At 41.2% G+C, this 24,608-nt stretch overlaps 1 protein-coding gene across 1 annotated transcript in view; it reads left to right on the plus strand.

Moving 5' to 3' along the window:
- The window catches only part of postnb (periostin, osteoblast specific factor b), a 63,232-nt gene that overhangs the window by 21,391 nt on the left and 17,233 nt on the right, over window positions 1–24,608 (plus strand). The window contains exons 3-15 of the mRNA XM_061972521.1: window positions 8,403–8,467; window positions 11,739–11,896; window positions 11,966–12,130; window positions 12,201–12,347; window positions 14,105–14,246; window positions 14,957–15,169; window positions 17,088–17,222; window positions 20,010–20,158; window positions 20,232–20,368; window positions 20,517–20,647; window positions 22,392–22,522; window positions 22,671–22,773; window positions 22,842–22,909. Coding sequence (XP_061828505.1) covers window positions 8,403–8,467; window positions 11,739–11,896; window positions 11,966–12,130; window positions 12,201–12,347; window positions 14,105–14,246; window positions 14,957–15,169; window positions 17,088–17,222; window positions 20,010–20,158; window positions 20,232–20,368; window positions 20,517–20,647; window positions 22,392–22,522; window positions 22,671–22,773; window positions 22,842–22,909 — 1,744 coding nt within the window. The remainder of the gene's footprint in view (window positions 1–8,402; window positions 8,468–11,738; window positions 11,897–11,965; window positions 12,131–12,200; window positions 12,348–14,104; window positions 14,247–14,956; window positions 15,170–17,087; window positions 17,223–20,009; window positions 20,159–20,231; window positions 20,369–20,516; window positions 20,648–22,391; window positions 22,523–22,670; window positions 22,774–22,841; window positions 22,910–24,608) is intronic.

Here is a 24,608-nt window from a genome sequence, read left to right on the forward strand (position 1 = left end):
GGAATGAACGCACACAGGCTAACTATTATTGACCATTTGGACGAGCAGGTGACTCGCACATGTAGCTTTTTTTGCCCTCTCTCCCGTTTGTTTTGCAGCTTTCGCATGAAAAACTGCTTCTCGGGTTTCCTTTCATGTGGACATTGTATTAAAACAAAGGTCGTCGTCCTCTTGCCGACTTTGTTTATCTGTGTTTTCCTTATCAAAAATGCTTTTGATGAGATCCGTTGGATTTGATTCTGAATTGAGAATAGGATGTAACTAAGTGTGTAACTGTACATGTGTCGGATTCCTTGAGTATGGGGAACATATTCACCATTAATTAGTTGCTTATTAAAGTAACAAAGACTTAATTTAGAGTTATTTGGACACTAGTGGAACATATAAGGGTTAGGGTTACTAATAAGTAGGGATGACTGATAATGTTTTTTTGCCGATATCCGATATTGTCCAACTCTTTAATTACCGATACCAATATCAACCAATACTGATATATACAGTCGTGGAAGTAACACATTATTATGCCTAATTTGGACAACCAGGTATGGTGAAGATAAGGTCCTTTTTTAAAATATTAATAAAAATAAAATAAGATAAATAAATTAAAAACATTTTCTTGAATAAAAAAGAAAGTAAAACAATATAAAAACAGTTACATAGAAACTAGTAATTAATGAAAATGAGTCAAATTAACTGTTAAAGGTTAGTACTATTAGTGGACCAGCAGCACGCACAATCATGTGTGCTTACGGACTGTATCCCTTGCAGACTGTATTGATATATATTGATATATAATGTAGGAACCAGAATATTAATAACAGAAAGAAACAACCCTTTTGTGTGAATGAGTGTAAATGGGGGAGGGAGTTTTTTTGGGTTGGTGCACTAATTGTCTGTGTATCTTGTGTTTTTTATGTCGATTTATTAAACAAAAAAATAATAATACAAAAAAAAAAAAAAAAAAAAAAAAAACGATACTGATGATAAAAAAAACGATACCGATAATTTCCGATATTACATTTTAAAGCATTTATCGGCCGATAATATCCCTACTAATAAGCAATAATTCTGAGGTTATTGAGGGAAGACTCTTAGTTAATGGCTTACTGGTTGTGTAATAAGGCCATGCAGAATAAGGCATTAATAAGTACTTAATAATGACTAATTAAGAGCCAATATGTTACTAATGTGCATGTTAATAAACAACTAATTAATGGTGAATATGTTCCCCATACTAAAGTGTTACCCTTTTTTTTATGTTTCATTTGAAAACTCACTCAAGTGAAAAGCTCAACAGTTTTAAGTTTCGCATCTTCGTAAATGAACCAAACCGTGACCTTAAAACCGAGGTACGTACCAAAACCGTGACACCCCTAGAGGTGTCGTACTTTTTTCCATACTTTTTGTTGAGCTGTACAGAACAGTGAAGCCAACTTAAAGTTAAAGTACCACTGATAGTCACACACACACACTTTACCCTCTGCATTTGACCTATCCCCTTGTTCCACCCCCTGGGAGGTGAGGGGAGCAGTGAGCAGCAGCGGTGGCCGCGCTCAGGAATTGTTTTGGTGATTTAACCCCCAATTCCAACCCTTGATGCTGAGTGCCAAGCAGGGAGGTATTGGGTTCCATTTTTATAGTCTTTGGTATGACTCGGCCGGGGTTTGAACTCACGACCAACCGATCTCAGGGCGGACACTCTAACCACTAGGCCACTGAGCAGGTTTTTACGATGTATTTTACTGCGATGCTAACTTGTGGCTTCATATTTATATGTTCAAGGTGCAATGTACAGTTGCAAATATTTCTAATAGTGGAGGTTATGTTTAAACATGTCCATACCTGCTGACACCGTGGGTATAGTCGTGTTTACATCCAGCAGCTGCACCTTTTTATTTTTACTATCCTCCTCTGGCTGCTGCCAAGAGTGTTCATCGCTGCTTTTTAATGGCTTGCCCATGTCAGGACATGGACTTTGGCGACGCACATTATTGCGTGCGTTGCTTTCCCGGAATGCAAGCGAACCAGACTGGACAAGGCGTGAAGGTAAAGACATGTTTTAATCTCTATCAAAAGAACAAAAACAAATGTCACGCACAAGGCGGAGAACAAACTTGGCTATGAATAAAAACTTACACTTAACGTAGACTATGGACATGAAACAAAAGAACTGCTAAACGTGACACGAATAAACAAAAACTTACCGTATTTTTCAGACTATAAGTCGCAGTTTTTTTCATAGTTTGGCCAGGCTCCAGTGTGACTTATATATGTTTTTTTCCTTCTTTATAATGCATTTTCGGCAGGTGCGACTTATACTCCGGTGCGACTTGTACTCCGAAAAATACGGTACTTGGAAAAAGCATGGAAACGAGCATGGAACAATGGCATGGAAGACTAGCATGAGTGACAAGGGTAATGTTGCCAGGCAAGCTTAAATAATGTGTCATGATTAGCAACAGGTGCGTGAGTCCAAACGTGAAACAGGTGACACTATTAGTAATTGTTGTCATGGTAACAAAGCAAGGGAGTGAAAACAGGAACTAAAAAGATTTCAAAAACCAAACAGAACATAGCCAAACAAAAACATGATCAAAAGACTGGACAAGGCGTGAAGGTAAAGACATGTTTTAATCTCTATCAAAAGAACAACACAAATGGCGCGCACAAGGCGGAGAACAAACTTGGCTATGAACAAAAACTTACACTTAACGTAGACTATGGACATGAAAAAAAAGAACAAAACGTGACACGAATAAACAAAAACTTACCGTATTTTTCGGACTATAAGTCGCAGTTTTTTTTAATAGTTTGGCCAGGCTCCAGTGTGATTTATATATGTTTTTTTCCTTCTTTATAATGCATTTTCGGCAGGTGCGACTTATACTCCGGTGCGACCTATACTCCGAAAAATACGGTACTTGGAAAAAGCATGGAAACGAGCATGGAACAATGGCATGGAAGACTAGCATGAGTGACAAGGGTAATGTCGCCAGGCAAGCTTAAATAATGTGTCATGATTAGCAACAGGTGCGTGAGTCCAAACGTGAAACAGGTGACACTATTAGTATTTGTTGTCATGGTAACAAAGCAAGGGAGTGAAAACAGGAACTAAAAAGAGTCCAAGAACCAAACAGAACATAGCCAAACAAAAACATGATCAAAAGACATGACAGTCCAAAAGCAAATGCACATATTTCCAGGTGTTTGGTAAAGTCTTAAACAGTGGTGTTCATTCTAACCAATTGATACTGATGAATATAGTTGAGATGGGTTTTGCTGGGTGACCTTGGATTTTTTGCATCGCTGTCAAGTTACTTTGCAAATTGGAACTTTGACTTTATGCGGCATTCTACTGTTCTCAGTTGAGGATTTGACAGTTTTCTAGAATTTTTTTTCCTAATGTAGGGATCTTCAACCTTTTTTCTTTGTGTTTCGTATTTTTCGGAGTATAAGGCGCACCTGCCGAAAATGCATAATAAAGAAGGAAAAAAACATATATAAATCGCACTGGAGCCAGGCCAAACTATGAAAAAAATTGCGACTTATAGTCCGAAAAATACGGTACTTGTATAGCTTAATTCCACCCAAACAAACTGAGTAAGGTTGTTTTGTCAGAAATGTTACGATCCAAAATTTCAAAAGAGAACAATTTTGTTCATCTCAATCTTGTATTTCAGTTTACGTTTCTTTCTGGTATTTCACATTAGGAACTGAAAACACCAGAGATTTCTCTTGTTCGCCTTTGTTGCCTGTTGTTTAGAGATGTTTAGCAGCTATCGAGTGAACTATTATAAAGTTAAAGTTAAAGTACCAATGATTGTCACACACACACTAGGTGTGGCGAGATTATTCTCTGCATTTGACCCATCACCCTTGATCACCCCCTGGGAGGTGAAGGGAATCATTTTGGTGATTTAACCCCCAATTCCAACCCTTGATGCTGAGTGCCAAGCAGGGAGGTAATGGGTCCCATTTTTATAGTCTTTGGTATGACTCGGCCGGGGTTTGAACTCACAACCTACCGATCTCAGGGCGGACACTCTAACCACTAGGCCACTGAGTAGGTGGCCTAGTATAATACTATTCTATGAGTTAGTACTTTTTGTTCATGCTAAAGAGCTGTTCAAAAGACCAAAATAACAGCTGCTTTAGATAGCTGTGTATTAATCTACTTGTTCATTTACTGTTAATATCTGCTTACTTTCTCTTTTAAACAAACGCCATTGGTGGATCTACACCTGACAGCCACTGTAATGATACCAAGTACAAGACCGTATCTAGTCGATACTACTATGATTACGTCTTTTGTTTTTTTTTTAAATGTATGTTTATAAACTCAGGAAATATGTCCCTGGACACATGAGGACTTTGAATATGACCAATGTATGATCCTGTAACTACTTGGTATCAGATTGATACCCGAATTTGTGGTATCATCCAAAACTAATGTAAAGTATCAAACAACAGAAGAATAAGTGATTATTACATTTTAACAGAAGTGTAGATAGAACATGTGAAAAGAGAAAGTAAGCCGATATTAACAGTAAATGAACAAGTAGATTAATAATTCATTTCCTTAATAATTTTGACCGAATATGTTATTGCATATGTCAGCAGCTAAATTAGGAGCCTTTGTTTGCTTACTTACTACTAAAAGACAAGTTGTCTTTTATGTTCACTATTTTATTTTAGGACAAACTTGCAATAAGAAACATATGTTTGATGTACTGTAAGATTTTTTTGTGAAAATAAAGCCAATAATGCAATTTTTTGTGGTCCCCTTTATTTAGAAAAGTAGCAAAAAGTACCGAAAAGTATCGAGATAATTTTGGTACCGGTACCAAAATATTGGTATGGAGACAACACTACTCTGGGTATTGGCATGCTATCTTGGGAGTGCTATAATATTTGGCTTTTTATACTACTTATGCTATTTTCCACTGGCATGTTGGATCCTTTAAGGCAGTGGTTCTCAACCTTTTTTCAGTGATGTACCCCCTGTGAACATTTTTTTAATTCAAGTACCCCCTAATCAGAGCAAAGCATTTTTGGTTGAAAAAAAGAGATAAAGAAGTAAAATACAGCACTATGTCATCAGTTTTTGAATTATTCAATTGTATAGCAGTGCAAAATATTGCTCATTTGTAGTTGTCAAGACTTGGTCCTGGGGTTTAGTTTTTCTAGAAGGCAACGGAAAGTTGGCTCGGGCAAGACGGGAATGTGAGAACATATTTATTTAATTTTATCAAAAAAAGGAAGTAAACAAAAGGGGCGCACAATGGCGGAGAACAAACTATGAAACCAAAAAGACTATAAACATGGAACAAAAACTTACTTTGGCATGGGACATGAAGCAGGATCTAAGAGGATGAAGAGTGTGTAGAGCATAATTGTGGGATGTCACCAGAAAGACAAACTGAAAACTATGAACTTAAATACTACAGACATGATTAACGAAAACAGGTGCGTGACTCAAAACGTGAAACAGGTGCGTGATGTGACAGGTGAAAACTAATTGGTTGCTATGGTGACAAACAAGAGTGCACAATGAGTCCAAACGTGGAACAGGTGAAACTAATGGGCAATAATGGAAACAAGACAAGGGAGTGAAAAGCCAGAAACTAAAGAGTCCAATAACTAAACAAATCATGACTAAAACTAAACATGATTACACAGACATGACAGTAGTGGTCTTTCTTGAACTATTTGGAAAAAAAAATATAAAAATAACTAAAAACTTGTTGAAAAATAAACAGTGATTCAATTATAAATAAAGATTTCTACACATAGAAGTAATCATCAACTTAAAGTGCCCTCTTTGGGGATTGTAATAGAGATCCATCTGGATTCATGAACTTAATTCTAAACATTTCTTCACAAAAAAAAAAGTTTAACATTAATATTTATGGAACATGTCCACAAAAAATCCAGCTGTCAACACTGAATATTGCATTGTTGCATTTCTTTTCACAGTTCTTTTTGACAGACATTTTAGTGGGAAACCTGAGCTTGTGCTTCACTGAGGATCTTTTAGTTGATTGACAGTTGGTGCCGTGTGGCACCGCCAGGCAGGGGCGCCGCTAGGGATTTTGGGCCCCATGAAAAGAATCTTTATAGGGCCCCCAACACAGTGTCATTATTTTTTCTGTATTATAATTTCATCATCATTAGGGGCCTCTCTGGGCCCCCCTCCATCATGGGCTCCTAGAATCCATCTCCTTTACCCCCCCTTTTCGGCGCCCCTGCCGCCAGGTAGGGTCAAACCATCATGGCATGGGGGAAACTCTGGGTTTATGGTAATGAATGGAATAGCCTACTTCAGGGGTCGGCAACCCAAAATGTTGAAAGAGCCATATTGGACCAAAAATACAAAAACAAATCTGTCTGGAGCCGCAAAAAGCCATATTACATACAGATAGTGTGTCATGAGATATAAATTGAATTAAGATGACTTAAAGGAAACTAAATGAGCTCAAATATAGCTACAAATGAGGCATAATGATGCAATATGTACATATAGCTAGCCTAAATAGCATGTTAGCATCAATTAGCTTGCACTAATGCAGTGACCAAATATGTCTGATTAGCACTCCACACAAGTCAATAACATACTCACCTTTGTGCATTCATGCACAACGTTAAAAGTTTGGTGGACAAAATGAGACAGAAAAAGAAGTGGCATAAAACACGTCCTAGAAAGTCGGAGAAAGTTATATATATGTAAACAAACTACGGTGAGTTCAAGGACCGCCAAAATTAGTAGGACAAAACGGCGCTCGCCAAATACTCGAATCAGTGAGGCATGTTTAATATAAACTGTGCTTTATAACTATTAGGGAGGTTTGCGTCATATTTGTCCTCCTACGGACACCATATTAAAACAAACAAACAAAAAAATTTACACTCATCTTTTTCCATTTTTCATACATGTTTGAAAAAGCTCCAGAGAGCCACGAGGGCGGCGCTAAAGAGCCGCATGCGGCTCTAGAGCCGCGGGTTGCCGACCCCTGGCCTACTTGATTTGATGTTCAGTTTATGAACTTACATTCATATTTTGTTGACGTATTATTCAATAAATATATTTATAAAGGATTTTTGAATTGTTGCTATTTTTTAGAATATTTAAAAAAATCTCACGTACCCCTTGGCATACCTTCAAGTACCCCCAGGGGTACGCGTAACCCCATTTGAGAACCACTGCTTTAAGGTATCACTCAGGACTTCAATGCAGTTTGTAAGGGACGTGTTGTAATGGTTCTCGCCTCGCCCGGAAAAGGGTGGAGTGCCATCTCCGGGTTGGGGAGGAGATCTTGCCCCAAGTGCAGGAGTTCAAGTACCTCGGAGTCTTGTTCACGAGTGAGGGAAGAGTGGATCGTGAGATCGACAGGCGGATCGGTGCGGCGTCTTCAGTAATGCGGACGCTGTATCGATCCGTTGTGGTGAAGAAGGAGCTGAGCCGGAAGGCAAAGCTCTCAATTTACCGGTCGATCTACGTTCCCATCCTCACCTATGGTCATGAGCTTTGGGTTATGACCGAAAGGACAAGATCACGGGTACAAGCGGCCGAAATGAGTTTCCTCCGCCGGGTGGCGGGGCTCTCCCTTAGAGATAGGGTGAGAAGCTCTGCCATCCGGGGGGAGCTCAAAGTAAAGCCACTGCTCCTCCACATCGAGAGGAGCCAGATGAGGTGGTTCGGGCATATGGTCAGGATGCCACCCGAACGCCTCCCTAGGGAGGTGTTTAGGGCACGTCCAACCGGTAGGAGGCCGCGGGGAAGACCCAGGACACGTTGGGAAGACTATGTCTCCCGGCTGGCCTGGGAACGCCTCGGGATCCCACAGGAAGAGCTGGACGAAGTGGCTGGGGAGAGGGAAGTCTGGGCTTCCCTGCTTAGGCTGCTGCCCCCGCGACCCGACCTCGGATAAGCGGAAGAAGATGGATGGATGGATGGATGGATGGTGTTGTAATGTGTAGTTTTTATAATGAACGCAACACTGCTGTTTATTGGTTCAGCAGTTTTTAGAGAACAATCCTTAGAAGGGTCTTTGTGCTGAACACATTTTTCTAAAATCCTACTTTAAGCAGCCTGCATTTAGACTTGCCAAAATGAGGTTAACCAAAATCCAGGCAGCATCCAAACTTCAAAAGGGGCACTCTCTGTAACATTAATACTTAAGAAAAAAAAAAAAATACCAGTGTAATCTTGGAGGCAGCTTTTCCATTAGGTTTTGGCCCGACCGGTTTTAGGTACTGACGCAGACATACTGTCACATCTGGAAACACTGGACGATGCCGTAGGTAGCCAGATAAAATACACTTAAGTCGTGACAATGAAATCCTTTTGAAGGATGTGCTACCTGCCGGGGGTGATTTAAAAAATATATATATTGTGCTTTCAGGATGGTACTGTACGAGTGCTGCCCAGGCTACATGAAGCTGGATGGCATGCGTGGTTGCCCTGCAGGTATGTTTCACATTAACAACTTTATTTGAGTGAATTTATTAAAGTTTTACCGGGGCATATCCTCCAAGCCCCAAAAGCAGCTGCTTGCTATTGTTGAAATGAGGCCAACTGGCAGTAAAGGATGCCCTCACATGCTGCTGACACATGTAGTCTCACTCTTTGAGGCACGGATGTGTTAAAGGTTAAAGGCAGCCTGTGCCAGTCAAATTTTACAGGTCCAAGACAATCCCTAAAAGGATGCAAAACCTTTTCTGCATAAGAGATATGTTACAGGGTCAAACTGTTGCCATTATCAAACCTTTACAAACACAAACATATTTATTATAGACATCAGAAGGCATGAGATTATAGGAACAACACATAAGACGCTAGGCCAGTGGTTCTTAACCTTGTTGGAGGTACCGAACCCCACCAGTTTCATATGCACATTCACCGAACCCTTCTTTAGTGAAAAATAAAATGTTTATTTTTTTCAAATTCAAGTAACACTTTAGTATGGGGAACATATTCTAAGTAACAAAGACTTAATTTAGAGTTATTTGGTTAGGGTTAGAGGGTCAAAGTTAAGTTAAAGTGCCAATGATAGTCACACACACATACTAGGTGTGGTGAAATTTGTCCTCTGCATTTGACCCATCCCCTTGTTCACCCCCTTGGAGGTGAGGGGAGCAGTGGGCAGCAGCGGTGCCGCACCCGGGAATCATTTTGGTGATTTAACCCCCAATTCCAACCCTTGATGCTGAGTGCCAAGCAAGGAGGTAATGGGTCCCATTTTTATAGTCTTTGGTATGACTCGGCCGGGGTTTGAACTCACAACCTACCGATCTCAGGGCGGACACTCTAACCACTAGGCCACTGAGTAGTGGCCAGGGTTAGAGGGTTAGGGTTATAATATGGCCATGCCGAATAAGACATTAATAAGTACTTAATAAAGACTAGTTAAGAGTCAATATGTTACTAATTTGCATGTTAATAAGCAACTAATTAATGGTGAATATGTTCCCCATACTACAGTGTTACCATGTTTTTTTACTGGTGCACAAAATGAACCGTGCATGAACATCACCTTGTTCAAACAACAAAACCAAAACAGTGCATAAACTCACAACAAATTACACACCTGCAAATCAGTCTGACTTCTGCTGTTGCCGTATCCGTAATACGCCGATAGGGAGAAGTTTTTATTCACACGATGAGTCGGGTGTGTTTTGACCTCCGCCGAACCCCTGAGCCCGACTCACCGAACCCCTAGGGTTCGATCGAACCCAGGTTAAGAACCACTGCTCTAGGTAGCAGTCGCGGGGTGGGGGGAGAAAGGGACATGTACAAGGATGCCCGCACAAGTACGTCCATCAATCTGTGACGTCACAAAGCGTTCAGAGGTACTGCATCGAAAACTGTGCGCAAGCTCAAGCCCAAAGGCATGAACATTATTATTTGATGCTCATAGCATTGTTTAACAGGAGTATCCAGCATTGTAAAACCAGAAATGAGGACAATCATCAGAGGTCCTCTTTAACATTCATAATCCTCATATTTTGTATGTCCATCCATCAATTTTCTACCGCTTGTCCCTCTCGGGGTCGCGGGGGTGCAGGAGCCTATCCCAGCTGCATTCGGGCGGAAGGCGGGGTACACCCTGGACAAGTAGCCACCACATCGCAGGGTCAACACAGATAGACAACATTCACACACTAAGGCCAATTTAGTGTTGCAAAGTCTCACCTTCTAATTCTCTAATGATTATTGTTAAAGGGGAACATTATCACAATTTCAGAATGGTTAAAACCATTAAAAATCAGTTCCCAGTGGCTTATTTTATTTTTCGAAGTTTTTTTCAAAATTTTAACCATCACGCAATATCCCTAAAAAAAGCTTCAAAGTGCCTGATTTTAACCATCGTTATAAACACCCGTCCATTTTCCTGTGACGTCACATAGTGAAGCCAACACAAACAAACATGGCGGAAAGAACAGCAAGCTATAGCGACATTAGCTCGGATTCAGACTCGGATTTCAGCGGCTTAAGCGATTCAACAGATTACGCATGTATTGAAACGGATGGTTGTAGTGTGGAGGCAGGTAGCGAAAACGAAATTGAAGAAGAAACTGAAGCTATTGAGCCATATCGGTTTGAACCGTATGCAAGCGAAAACGACGAAAACGACACGACAGCCAGCGACACGGGAGAAAGCGAGGACGAATTCGGCGATCGCCTTCTAACCAACGATTGGTATGTGTTTGTTTGGCATTAAAGGAAACTAACAACTATGAACTAGGTTTACAGCATATGAAATACATTTGGCAACAACATGCACTTTGATAATGCAGACAGCCCAATTTTCATCAATTAATATATTCTGTAGACATACCCTCCTCCGCTCTCTTTTCCTGAAAGCTGATCTGTCCAGTTTTGGAGTTGATGTCAGCAGGCCAGGGAAGCTAGGGTTTAGCTCGCTCGTCTGCGGGAACAAACTGCCGCCATAGCTTGCCGTGCTACCGAGGTCCTTTGTCCCTGAATTGCTCACACACTCCAGCAGATTCATTGGGGGTCTGGCGGCAGATTTCTTTGACTTTATCGTTGGAAATGCATCTGCTTTGAGTGTCGCAGGATATCCACACATTCTTGCCATCTCTGTCGTAGCATAGCTTTCGTCGGTAAAGTGTGCGAAACAAACGTCCAATTTCTTGCCACTTTCGCATCTTTGGGCCACTGGTGCAACTTGAATCCGTCCCTGTTCGTGTTGTTACACCCTCCGACAACACACCGACGAGGCATGATGTCTCCAAGGTACGGAAAACAGTCGAAAAAACAGAAAATAACAGAGCTGATTTGACTCTGTGTTTGAGAAAATGGCGGATTGCTTCCCGATGTGACGTCATCCCTCCGAGAGCGAACATTAGAAAGGCGTTTAATTCGCCAAAATTCACCCATTTAGAGTTCGGAAATCGGTTCAAAAAATAGATGGTCTTTTTTCTGCAACATCAAGGTATATATTGATGCTTACATAGGTCTGGTGATAATGTTCCCCTTTAAGACTTCTCTTTTTTTAAGTATTGTAAAAAAGCCAAAGACAAAGCAAAGCATACATGCGTAGTTAATAATTTTATGTGGACTGAACTGAACTCATAGAAGGTATGCTCGGACTTTGCAAGTGAAGTCTTTCAAGTTCTCGTATGACGTCGGTTCAACCTCCGAGTTTCCAAATCATGCGACGTTTTGGGTCGTTTTGAGGCACAACCGTGATCAAACTTTTTAATTCCTCTCACAGTGGCCCCAATTGACCATGTGTACGGCACGCTGGGCTTGGTGAAGGCCTCTTCCACCCAGAGATACTCCGAAATCTCCAAGCTAAGGGGGGAGATCGAAGGATCTGGATCTTTCACCTTCTTTGCGCCGAGCAATGATGCCTGGGAGCTTTTGGATGAGGTAAATCCAACGGACCAAAAAACGTCTATCTTACAAGTTTGACATCTTGTTCTTTTTTTGCCGTAACAGACCGTCCGTAGCGGGCTTGTTAGCAATGTCAACATTGAGTTGTACAATGCTCTGCACTACCACATGGTCAACAAGCGCCTCCTGACCAAAGACTTACGCAATGGGATGACGGTCACCTCCATGTACAACGACCTCGGCCTCCTCATCAACCATTACTCCAATGGGGTAAGCGCTATCAATCGGTAGCATTTGTCACCTCGCCTCATGGCGTTGACTTTAATCGTTTTGTCGATAGGTTGTGACCGTCAACTGTGCAAGGATTATCCATGGCAACCAAGTGGCCACCAATGGGGTTGTGCATGTGATTGACCGTGTCATCAGCACTGTCGGGAACACTATTCAAGATGTTATCGATATTGACGATGACCTGACAACACTGAGTGTGAGTATACTTTATTCACATTAGGGATGTCCCGATCCAGGTTTTTGCACTTCCGATCCGATACCGATATTGTTTTTGCATTTCCGATCCGATACCGATACTGACCGATACCGATACTGACCGATACTGGCCTATCCGAGCATGTATTAAAGTTTAAAGTTATTTAGCCTACTTAGTTGTCAGAATCATGTTGAAAAGGGTTTTAGTACTCTTGATAACAACTAGCCAGCTGAATTAGGGGAGTTTGAATAATACACAATGGTTGGTAACAAGAAACTGACCTGTTTATTCAAGGATAAACACAAAATAGACAAAATTATACATGACAAACAGAAATGGCATCATTGAACTAGGGCTGGGCGATATGGCCTTTTTTTAATATTGCGATATTTTAAGGCCATATTGCGATACACGATATATATCTCGATATTTTGCCTTAGCCTTGAATGAACACTTGATGCATATAATCACAGCAGTATGATGATTCTATGTGTTTTGATTGATTGATTGAGACTTTTATTAGTAGGTTGCACAGTGAAGTACATATTCCGTACAATTGACCACTAAATGGTAACACCCCAATAAGTTTTTCAACTTGTTTAAGTCGGGGTCCACTTAAATTGACTCATGATACAGATATATACTATCAGATATATACTATCATCATAATACAGTCATAACACAAGATAATCACATTGAATTATTTACATTATTTATAATCCAGGGTGTGGAGGGGGGCGCCGGATGTAAGTGTCAAAAAGACAGCCAAAAGAGTTTGATATGAGAATAAATCTAAAGTTAAAATATAGGGTAGAAATGCACCCATTTGCAGGAAATGTAGTCTTGATTTTCAAAATGTTCTTTCAAGGCTTGCATGTCTACATTAAAACATTCTTCTTCATACTGCATTAATAGATGCTACTTTTAAACTTTCATGCAGAGAAGGAAATCACAACTAAAAAAATCACTAATTTTTTCATACAGTGTTGATGTGGACATTTTTGCCTCGGCATTTTGATGGTGTGGACGTGTGGCACCGAATGGAGATAAGCGTCTCGACAGACGTCACAATATTTGAACAATGATGACGAAAACTGTTTTCTCTGTCGTGTCCGTGTGTCGAAAATTGTTATGCGCTTATTTTTTTTATTTGATTTTTATGCTATGCGCAGAGGACGCTTAAACAGTGCGCAATTGCACAGGCGAGCACCTTAGAGGGAGCGTTGCTCGCACGGCTGTGCTAGCATCACAGCTAACGTTAGCCATGCTGCTACCTCTCTGCTCGGGGAGGACGTATACGTACGTGACGTATGACGTGACAGTATGTGACGTATGACGTGACAGTATGTGACGTGTGTAAGAAGGTGCGCTGCTGTCTGTGAGAGGGAGACACAGGAAAGAGTGAGAAGAGCCTGTCGTGTAATGCCAGCAGCTAAAAGCAACTGCGTGAGAATTCACAGACCTGTGGATGTGTTGAAGGTGTGCTGGAAAATGCGGAACGGAAATTACGGAGCAGCATAAAAGTGGAATGTATTATTTAAATCAGTGCGTTGGAAAACACGGACCGGAGTTTCTTTTTAATCTGGATCTGGATCGGCATTTTCCCATGCCTTGCCGATACGCAATTTTTGGCAAATATCGGCAGCCGATCCGATCCAAATATCGGATCGGGACATCCCTAATTCACATCCATGTTTATGCATCCATCCACGAGAATACTATTTGTGCTAAACCTTCCTTCTGGGTTTCCCATCCAGAGTGTTGCTCAGAAATCTGGTTTGTTGGACAAGCTGGGCCAGCCTGGACATTTCACTCTTTTCGCTCCCACCAATGAAGCCTTTGCCAAGATGGGAGGTGACGTTCTGAAGAGGCTTCAAAGCGACAAGCAGGTCCTCCAAGGTACATCGCATGTTTGATCCCAGGGATCTTGACTTGTCCAAACACTACAGTAGAGTCTAAAACCATAACAGAGTGTGTCTTTGTATCTAAAAAGTTGCAAGCAAAAACATCTGCATGCTTCGAAAATTGACTTTTTGTCACAAGTTCAATTCCCAACAATTTGAAACAGCTGAAAACACAATATTCTGTGCAATGAAGACGATGGGTTGTGGGTTGTGGACACAGTTTTGGCAAGCTATACATAACAACATTTGGTAGGACACTAATCACAAAAATTAGTCTCCACTTTCAAATCCGGCATGTCCTAGTGTATGGAAAGTCACGTCATGCTGTAATACACATATTTTTTTCCCCATTCAGACTTATATAGTCTTTTTGTGAGGTAGCTAATCCTATGATGTTTGGATGTAATTCACAAGGTGTTGTTGTACATGACAGCAGCAACATTAAAGAAGAGCTTCTTTGGAAGCGACAGCTACTAAGAGAAACGCTGGTCTACCGCAAATATTTTAATGGCCAGTGATGTCAGATCAGACAATCTCACACAAAGTTAAACAGAAGTGTGGTAAAATCCCTCAGAGGGCCCGAAGGATCCAAGGGTCTTCTGGTTCCCAAGAGCGTTGTAGTGTAGCAACTGAAGCAGCCAACAATACTACCTAAAACAGCATCAAAACTGCCCATTTTACGCCACATTTATCTTCTTTTTCCAGCTCTTCTGAATTTTCACCTCCTGGACTCGGTGCAGTGCTCCGAGGCCATCATGGCCGGCACCTCTTACGAGACCTTGGAGGGCAATAATATCGAAATCGGCTGCGATGGAGAGAGCTTGACGGTCAATGGCATTAAAATGGTGCGCAAGAAGGACATTGTCACAACCAACGGTGTCATCCACCTCATTGACCAAGTGCTCGTTCCCGACTCAGGTGAGACCCGACTCTTTTTTTCCTTCGTGAAATATGACTGTACTCCAACTCACTCCTGCTAGTATTGTTAATCATCACTGTTTGGTACATACTAGGGATGTCCCGATCCGATATTTGGATCGGATCGACAGCCGATATTTGCCAAAAATTGCGTATCGGCAAGGCATGGGAAAATGCCGATCCAGATCCAGTTTTAAAAAAAACTCCGGTCCGTGTTTTCCAACGCACCGATTTAAATAATACATTCCACTTTTCTGCTGCTCCGTAATTTCCGTTCCGCATTTTCCAGCACAACTTCAACACATCCACACGTCTGTGAATTCTCACGCAGTTGCTTTTAGCTGCTGGCATTACACGACAGGCTCTTCTCACTCTTTCCTGTGTCTCCCTCTCACAGATAGCAAGTGCACCTTCTTACACACGTCACATACTGTCACGTCATACGTCACATACGTATACGTCCTCCCCGAGCAGAGAGGTAACAGCATGGCTAACGTTAGCTGTGATGCTAGCGCAGCCGTGCGAGCAACGCTCCCTCTAAGGTGCTCGCCTGTGCAATTGCGCACTGTTTAAGCGTCCTCTGCGCATAGCAAATCTATGCCACGCACAATATCAAATAAAAAAATAAGCGCATAACAATTTTCGGCACACGGACACGACAGAGAAAACAGTTTTCGTCATCATTGTTCAAATATTGTGACGTCTGTCGAGACGCTTATCTCCATTCGGTGCCACACGTCCACACCATCAAAATGCTGAGGCAAAAATTTCCACATCAACACCGTATGAAAAAATTAGTGATTATTTAGTTGTGATTTCCTTCTCTGCATGAAAGTTTAAAAGTAGCATCTATTAATGCAGTATGAAGAAGAATGTTTTAATGTAGACATGCAAGCCTTGAAATAAATTTTGAAAATCAAGACTACATTTCCTGCAAATGGGTGCATTTCTACCCTATATTTTAACTTTAAATTTATTCTCATATCAAACTCTTTTGGCTGTCTTTTTGACACTTACACCCGGCGCCCCCCTCCACACCCTGGATTATAAATAATGTAAATAATTCAATGTGATTATCTTGTGTGATGACTGTATTATGATGATAGTATATATCTGATAGTATATATCTGTATCATGAATCAATTTAAGTGGACCCCGACTTAAACAAGTTGAAAAACGTATTGGGGTGTTACCATTTAGTGGTCAATTGTACGGAATATGTACTTCACTGTGCAACCTACTAATAAAAGTCTCAATCAATCAATCAAAACATATAGAATCATCATACTGCTGTGATTATATGCATCAAGTGTTCATTCAAGGCTAAGGCAAAATATCGAGATATATATTGTGTATCGCAATATGGCCTTAAAATATCGCAATATTAAAAAAAGGCCATATCGCCCAGCCCTAGTTCAATGATGCCATTTCTGTTTGTCATGTATAATTTTGTCTATTTTGTGTTTATCCTTGAATAAACAGGTCAGTTTCTTGTTACCAACCATTGTGTATTATTCAAACTCCCCTAATTCAGCTGGCTAGTTGTTATCAAAAGTACTAAAACCCTTTTCAACATGATTCTGACAACTAAGTAGGCTAAATAACTTTAAACTTTAATACATGCTCGGATAGGCCAGTATTGGTATCGGTCAGTATCGGTATCGGATCGGAAATGCAAAAACAATATCGGTATTGGATTGGAAGTGCAAAAACCTGGATCGGGACATCCATAGTACATACAGTACCTCTGTTTTAAGATGACAGTTGATATTTATTAGTAAGGGAACACAACTACAGTATCAGTAATAATAAAAGGCTAAAAGCACATTTTATGTAGTCCTGTAGTTTGATGCACTACACAAAAGTAATACCAATATTTAGGTTTTCAAACAATTCCGGATTCTTTTTGCCTTTTAAGCCAAACAGGTGATGGAACTGGTGGGAAGTTCTCAGTCTACCTTTGGTGACATGGTGTCCGAGCTGGGAATTACTGGCGCCATGAGACCCGAGGCAGAGTACACTCTCCTGGCCCCTCTCAACACCGCCTTCAATGGTAAGCCATTCATTGCACGAGAACACATTCTTGTCCTCCCTCTTAGGATGAAGCAATATGTTTGTCAAACATGTATGTACAGTCAATGGGGTCTGAATACTTTCATTTTTACAGGTTTTTAATGAGCGTTAGGAATTCACAAGGCAACAACAGCTGGCACTAACAGGAAATCTGATGCTGAGACTGTAAATTCCTCCCAATCGGAGGATGAACTGTAAATTGTAGCTTGTTGTTGTGGTGCACCGACTGAGCTGTGCCGTCTTTGCTCATTCATGCTCTGAGTTGCTGATTGCTGTTTGTGCAGGGAGCGATGTAACGGAGCAAAATAGAGTAAATATTCATAAAACCAGGTGGGATGTTACAAGGGCTGCGAATCTTTGGGTCTACCACGATTCGATTCAATATCGATTGTTGGGGTCATTATTATAAATCGATTTTTTCGATTCGACGCGGATTCTCGATTCAAAAACGATATTTTTCCGATTCAAAACAATTATTATTATTACATAGGATTTCAGCAGGATCTACCCCAGTCTGCTGACATACAAGCAGAGTAGTAGATTTTGGTTAAAAGCTTTTATAATTGTATAGGACAATGTTTTATCAACTGATTGCAATAATGTACATTTGTTTTAATTATTAAATGAACCAAAAATATGACTTATTTTATCTTTGTGAAAATATTGGACAAAGTGTGTTGTCAGGCTTATGAGATGCAAGTGCAAGTGTAAGCCACTGTGACACTATTGTTCTTTTTTATTTAATTTTTTTATTTTTTATTATAAATGTCTAATGATAATGTCAATGAGGGATTTTTAATCACTGCTATGTTGAAATTGTTACTAATATTGATACTGTTGTTGATAATCATTTTTGTTTCACTACTTTTGAATTGTTCTGTGTCGTGTTTGTGTTGTCTGTTTATTGCAGTTCTGAGTGTTGCTGGGTCGGGTTTGGTTTTGGAATTGGATTGCATTGTTATGGTATTGCTGTGTATTGTTTTGTTGGATTGATTAATACGAAAAAATAAAATAAAATAAAAACTAAAACATTAAAATTAAAAATAAATACATTTTTGAAAAATTAGAATCGATACTGAATCGTACAACGTGAGAATGGCGATTTGAATTCGAATCGATTTTTTCCCACATCCCTAGATGTTACCCACCCCAACATAGGGCCCCATTCAGCAACCGTTCTTAAGAACAAATTTTGTTCTTAGGCCCACTTACGAAGTTTTTAAGGAAATGTTTGTATTCACTAACGTTTTCTTAGCTGGGATTTGTTCGTAGGTAAGAACAGAATCTACGAGTGCTCCAGAGCACTCTTAGGGTGGCCTATTTGTTCTTAAGTGTGACAAGTTCCCTTACTTCTATTGTCTAATTAATATCATAGATAGATAGATAGATATATATATAGATAGATCGCATATTTCACGACCATGTAGACCTATTTGCCCGAAGTGACGAATATTAATTTGAACGCTTTAGGCTACCGAGAGCTGTTCTTTTCAAACTTTGTAATCTGTTTGTGTTTTCTCCGTGTGTTTGATGTTCGGCTTTTCCGCCGAAATTGTGCCCTTATATGGGGAATTAAGGGCGTTTACCTATCCAAATTACGGAATTAAGGGTGTTTACATATGCATATTGGGGAAATAAGGGCGTGTTTATATGCAAATTATGAGGAAAAAACGCACACGCTAACCATTTGGCATTCAGCAACTTAAGAACAGCAGGTGGGAACAATTTGGCCGTTTAAGAACACGTCATGAATTTGAATGGACTCCTCTTAGAAAATCACTTCGGAAGAAAGATAAGAGGAAAAGTAAAGAACTTATTGCTGAATGGGGCCTACTGTGCATGCAAGCAAAATTAGAAAAAAATACTGTACATATACATTCACTGTACAAACATACATATACACATTTTGTACATATACATACATACAAGCGTGCACATAATCACGTTTCATCAAACATATATTAACGTTGTTGCTCTAGGGTAAACTGGGTACCATGGCACACTGACAAAGCTTAACCTATTGTTACTAAAACAATCTACAAGGTTAATATAGGTTGCTTCTCTTTCTTGCCCTCCATTTTTCTGCATTCTTTTGTATCTCTAGTCATCATTACGTATATGTATTGTTGATAATAGAGGTAAATTATTGGTATTGTTCATTATCAATAGCGCTATTTCTATTGGTATTTGTATTGCTCCATTTGTAGTGTAATAATGCTCATTGTCATTTCTGTATTATTATTTATTTCGCTAACTGCTTCTTTGCTATCACTTTTACCATCATATTTGTACATATCGTACTTGCTGATGTTGCTCTATTGTTGTTGTTATTGTTGTGTTTGCTGTTGTTATTTTTGTCTCTGTCTAATCCCCGTCTTGTCCCCACAATTTCCCCCTTTGTCTTCCTTTTTTCCTCTTTCTATCCCCTCATGCTCCGGCCCGGCTGCATCAAATGATAATATAAATACATTTAATAAAGTCAAATACAAATAAGGCAACAAGAGAAGTATCTTACACTTCTCTTTTGTAAAGTAAATCTGAACAGACGATATGGGCATCTACATCAACTATATGATTTGCCTGAGAAGCTGGACAGGACAATTTTTTTTTTTTTAATTAAAAATAAATTTAAAAAATTAAAAAAAATTAAAAAATTAGGAAAAAAAACTAAAATAATATTGCACTATTTTTATGCCTGTGGTTCCTGGACGGCATCGTGTGTTTTGTGTTTTATACAGCACTTCAAAGCTGATTCCTCTTTTTGCAGATGAAGTGATGTCCATGGACCAGAGACTGCTCAGGATTATCCTAGAGAACCACATCCTGAAGAAAAAGATAATCCTGGGTCAGCTGTACAATGGCCAGAGACTGGAAACTATCGGAGGCAAACATCTGCGGGTCTTCATCTATCGCACAGTGAGCCCCCGCGTCACTCACATCATGTACGTGTTTGATTTAAAGCGCTTCACATTGTGCATTATTCCTGCAGGCTGTGTGCATTGAGAATTCTTGCCTTATAAGAGGCAGCAAAGAGGGAAGCAACGGAGCGCTCCATCTCATGAGGAGCTTCCTTAAACCGGCAGAAAAAACCATGTACGAGATCCTGAGCGAAAACGGCGAGTTCAAGTGAGTGCATCGGCAAACCACAACATTAAAATGCTGCGTTACCCCTTTAAGCCGCAACATTGTTTGTCTTTCCATTAATGGCGCATGTATTGCTATGAGAAAGTGCTGTTGCTGCAGTATGTCAATAAAGTGTCTCTCTGTGCCGCAGGATCTTTTTGACTCTGATGGAAGATGCCGGACTGACTGACGTGCTGAGGCAAGAGGGAGACTTCACCTTATTTGCTCCCACTGACAAGGCTTTTGCTGGTTTGAGAGACAGAGATTTCCAACTGCTGAAAAGTAGGTCTTCAACACCAAGCACACTGCAGCACTTTGCCTGTTGAGATTCACCCATACTTGCCAACCCTCACGGATTTTCCGCGAGACTCCCGAAATTCAGCGCCTCTCCCGAAAACATCCCGGGACAAATTTTCTCCCGAAAATCTCCCGAAATTCAGTCGGACCTGAGTGACGTGTCGACAGCCTGTTTTCACGTTCGCTTTCCCACAATATAAACAGCGTGCCTGCCCAATCACGTTATAACTGTAGAATGATCGAGGGCGAGTTCTTGGTTTCTTATGTGGGTTTATTGTTAGGCAGTTTCATTAACGTCCTCCCAGCGCGGCAACAACACACAACAACAGCAGTCACGTTTTCGTCTACCGTAAAGCAGTTTGCCTGCCGTAAACAGCAATGTTGTGACACTCTTAAACAGGACAATACTGCCATCTACTGTACATGCATATGTGACAATAACATCTAGGGCTTTTAGAGAGTGCAGTGCACAACTGCGCACACAACAAGGAGACGAAGCAGAATGCATCATCAGAGAGGTTGTTCAGCATGGTTAGAAAAATAGTGACAGAGAATAGAACAAGGATGGACAACTCAACCCTTAACTCAACAATGAGTAGATGAGTGTTATGTGTGTGTATATGTGTAAATAAATGAACACTGAAATTCAAGTATTTCTCTTATTTATATATATATATATATATATATATATATATATATATATATATATTGCCCCAAGTGGAGGAGTTCAAGTACCTCGGAGTCTTGTTCACGAGTGAGGGAAGAATGGATCGTGAGATCGACAGGCGGATCGGTGCGGCGTCTTCAGTAATGCGGACGCTGTATCGATACGTTGTGGTGAAGAAGGAGCTGAGCCGGAAGGCAAAGCTCTCAATTTACCGGTCGATCTACGTTCCCATCCTCACCTATGGTCATGAGCTTTGGGTTATGACCGAAAGGACAAGATCACGGGTACAAGCGGCCGAAATGAGTTTCCTCCGCCGGGTGGCGGGGCTCTTTCTTAGAGATAGGGTGAGAAGCTCTGCCATCCGAGGGGAGCTCAAAGTAAAGCCGCTGCTCCTCCACATCGAGAGGAGCCAGATGAGGTGGTTCGGGGATCTGGTCAGGATGCCACCCGAACGCCTCCCTAGGGAGGTGTTTAGGGCATGTCCGACCGGTAGGAGGCCGCGGGGAAGACCCAGGACATGTTGGGAAGACTATGTCTCCCGGCTGGCCTGGGAACGCCTTGGGGTCCCACAGGAAGAGCTGGACGAAGTGGCTGGGGAGAGGGAAGTCTGGGCTTCCCTGCTTAGGCTGCTGCCCCCGCGACCCGACCTCGGATAAGCGGAAGAAGATGGATGGATATATATATATATATATATATATATATATATATATATATATATATATATATATATATATATATATATATATATATATATATATATATATATATATATATATAATAAAATAAATATATATATATATATATATAGCTAGAATTCACTGAAAGTCAAGTATTTATTATATATATATATATATATATATATATATACATATATATATATATATATACAGTATATATATGAAATACTTGACTTGGTGAATTCTAGCTGTAAATATAATCCTCCCCTCTTAACCACGCCCCCGCCACAACCATGCCCCCCCCCCACACACACACCTCCCGAAATCGGGGGTCTCAAGGTTGGCAAGTATGGACTCACACTTTGCATTTTTTTTTTTAAATTAGGTGATATCAATGCTCTCAGAACCATCCTTCTGTACCATATCAACAACGGCATCTTCATCGGCGGGGGTTTGGAGCCCGGAGTGACGAACCTACTCAAGTCCTTGCAGGGCAGCAACCTCAAAGTGATGTTTGTGAGTACCGTACTTTAGCGCTGCACGTCTTTACATTTTTAGCAAAGCAGGATACAGAGTACATTCAAGAAGCTTATGCAAGCTTGTAACTATTACCTCGAATTCAACCTTAGTCTTTTTCTAAAATGTGTGGTTGTGTCTTTGTCAGGCAAACAACAGCATGCAAGTGAACTCGGTTCAAATTCCTGAATCCGACATCATGGCCACGAATGGCGTGGTCCACACTGTCAACCGGCTCTTGTATCCCGCAGGTATAATCTTAACCTGCACCGCACACCCCCTTTGTTCTGTTTCGTTTAAATGCCTGCCCTGCCTGCAGATATCCCCGTCGGAAGCCAGGATCTCCTTTCGCTACTGAGGAGAATCATCACCTACATACAGCCCAAGGTTGGTTATTACCTCATGGCATCGCTTTGAAAGTAATAGGGGGACTACATATACAGTCCCGATCAAAAGTTTACATAGACTTGTAAAGAACATAATGTCATGGCTGTCTTGAGTTTACAATACTTTCTACAACTCTTATTTTTTGTGATAGAGTGATTGGAGCACATACTTGTTGGTCACAAAAAACATTGATGAAGTTTGGTTCTTTTATGAATTTATTATGGGTCTACTGAAAATGTGAGCAAATCTGCTGGGTCAAAAGTATACATACAGCAATGTTAATATTTGGTTACATGTCCCTTGGCAAGTTTCACTGCAATAAGGAGCTTTTGGTAGCCATCCGGGGGGAGCTCAAAGTTAAGCCGCTGCTCCTCTACATCGAGAGGAGCCAGATGAGATGGTTCGGGCATCTGGTCAGGATGCCACCCGAACGCCTCCCTAGGGAGGTGTTTAGGGCACGTCCAACCGGTAGGAGGCCACGGGGAAGACCCAGGACACGTTGGGAAGACTATGTCTCCCGGCTGGCCTGGGAACGCCTCGGGATCCCCCGGGAAGAGCTGGACGAAGTGGCTGGGGAGAGGGAAGTCTGGGCTTCCCTGCTTAGGCTGCTGCCCCCGCGACCCGACCTCGGATAAGCGGAAGAAGATGGATGGATGGATGGATGGTAGCCATCCACAAGCTTCTGGTTGAATTTTTGACCACTCCTCTTGACACAATTGGTGCAGTTCAGCTAAATGTGTTGCTTTTCTGACATGGACTTGTTTCTTCAGCATTGTCCACACGTTTAAGTCAGGACTTTGGGAAGGTCATTCTAAAACCTTCATCCTAGCCTGATTTAGCCATTCCTTTACCACTTTTGACGTGTGTTTGAGGTCATTGTCCTGTTGGAACACCCAACTGCGCCCAAGACCCAACCTCCGGGCTGAGGATTTTAGGTTGTCCTGAAGAATTTGGAGATAATCCTCCTTTTTCATTGTCCTATTTAAAGCACCAGTTCTATTGGCAGCAAAACAGAACCAGAGCATAATAACACCACCACCATGCTTAACAGTGGGCCTGGTGTTCCTGGGATTAAAGGTGTAACCCGGGTGACAAAACCCCATTTAAATATCCTTTCTATTTATTTTTCGTCTAAACTGTTCTTGCGTGCGTCATTACGTCACGCGGTCACGTGACTTAACGCGGCTGTCAGACGAGCATAAAACCCGGAAGTCGGCTGCTACCGGTGAGAGCGAGAGGGACACACTGTGAGGTTGCTGCAGGAGCCGACTACCGGAGCCGTGGGTCGTCCGCGGGAGTGTTTGAGAGTGATTTATTTGCGGAATTGGCCAGGTTGGATGGCGAGATAAGAGCCCTTAACTAGAGTCTGAAGCTTTATCCCTGGAACCGAACCACCTGAACTGAATCCACCCAACCGAACCCCGGGCTGGTAGGAGGCTTCTCAGCAGCCGCCCTCTGTTTTTCCCTTCTTTTTGCCAAAATGCAACAAGTTCATTGCGGTCCTCCTGAACATTAACTTTTCCCCCGTCCCTTCACTAAAACCTCTGGACACTGCCACCACAACGTGGACTTTGCGGGGCCTGTTTAATGAACTATGAATTTGTGTTGCGCTCATACCATCGTTGGTAAAAAACAAGGACTAAATCACGTATACTGATATTGTAAATAACTGAACGTTGTGTGAATTGATGTATATGTG

Source organism: Nerophis lumbriciformis, linkage group LG17 (genome assembly GCF_033978685.3).
Source record: "Nerophis lumbriciformis linkage group LG17, RoL_Nlum_v2.1, whole genome shotgun sequence".
NCBI lineage: Eukaryota > Metazoa > Chordata > Actinopteri > Syngnathiformes > Syngnathidae > Nerophis > Nerophis lumbriciformis.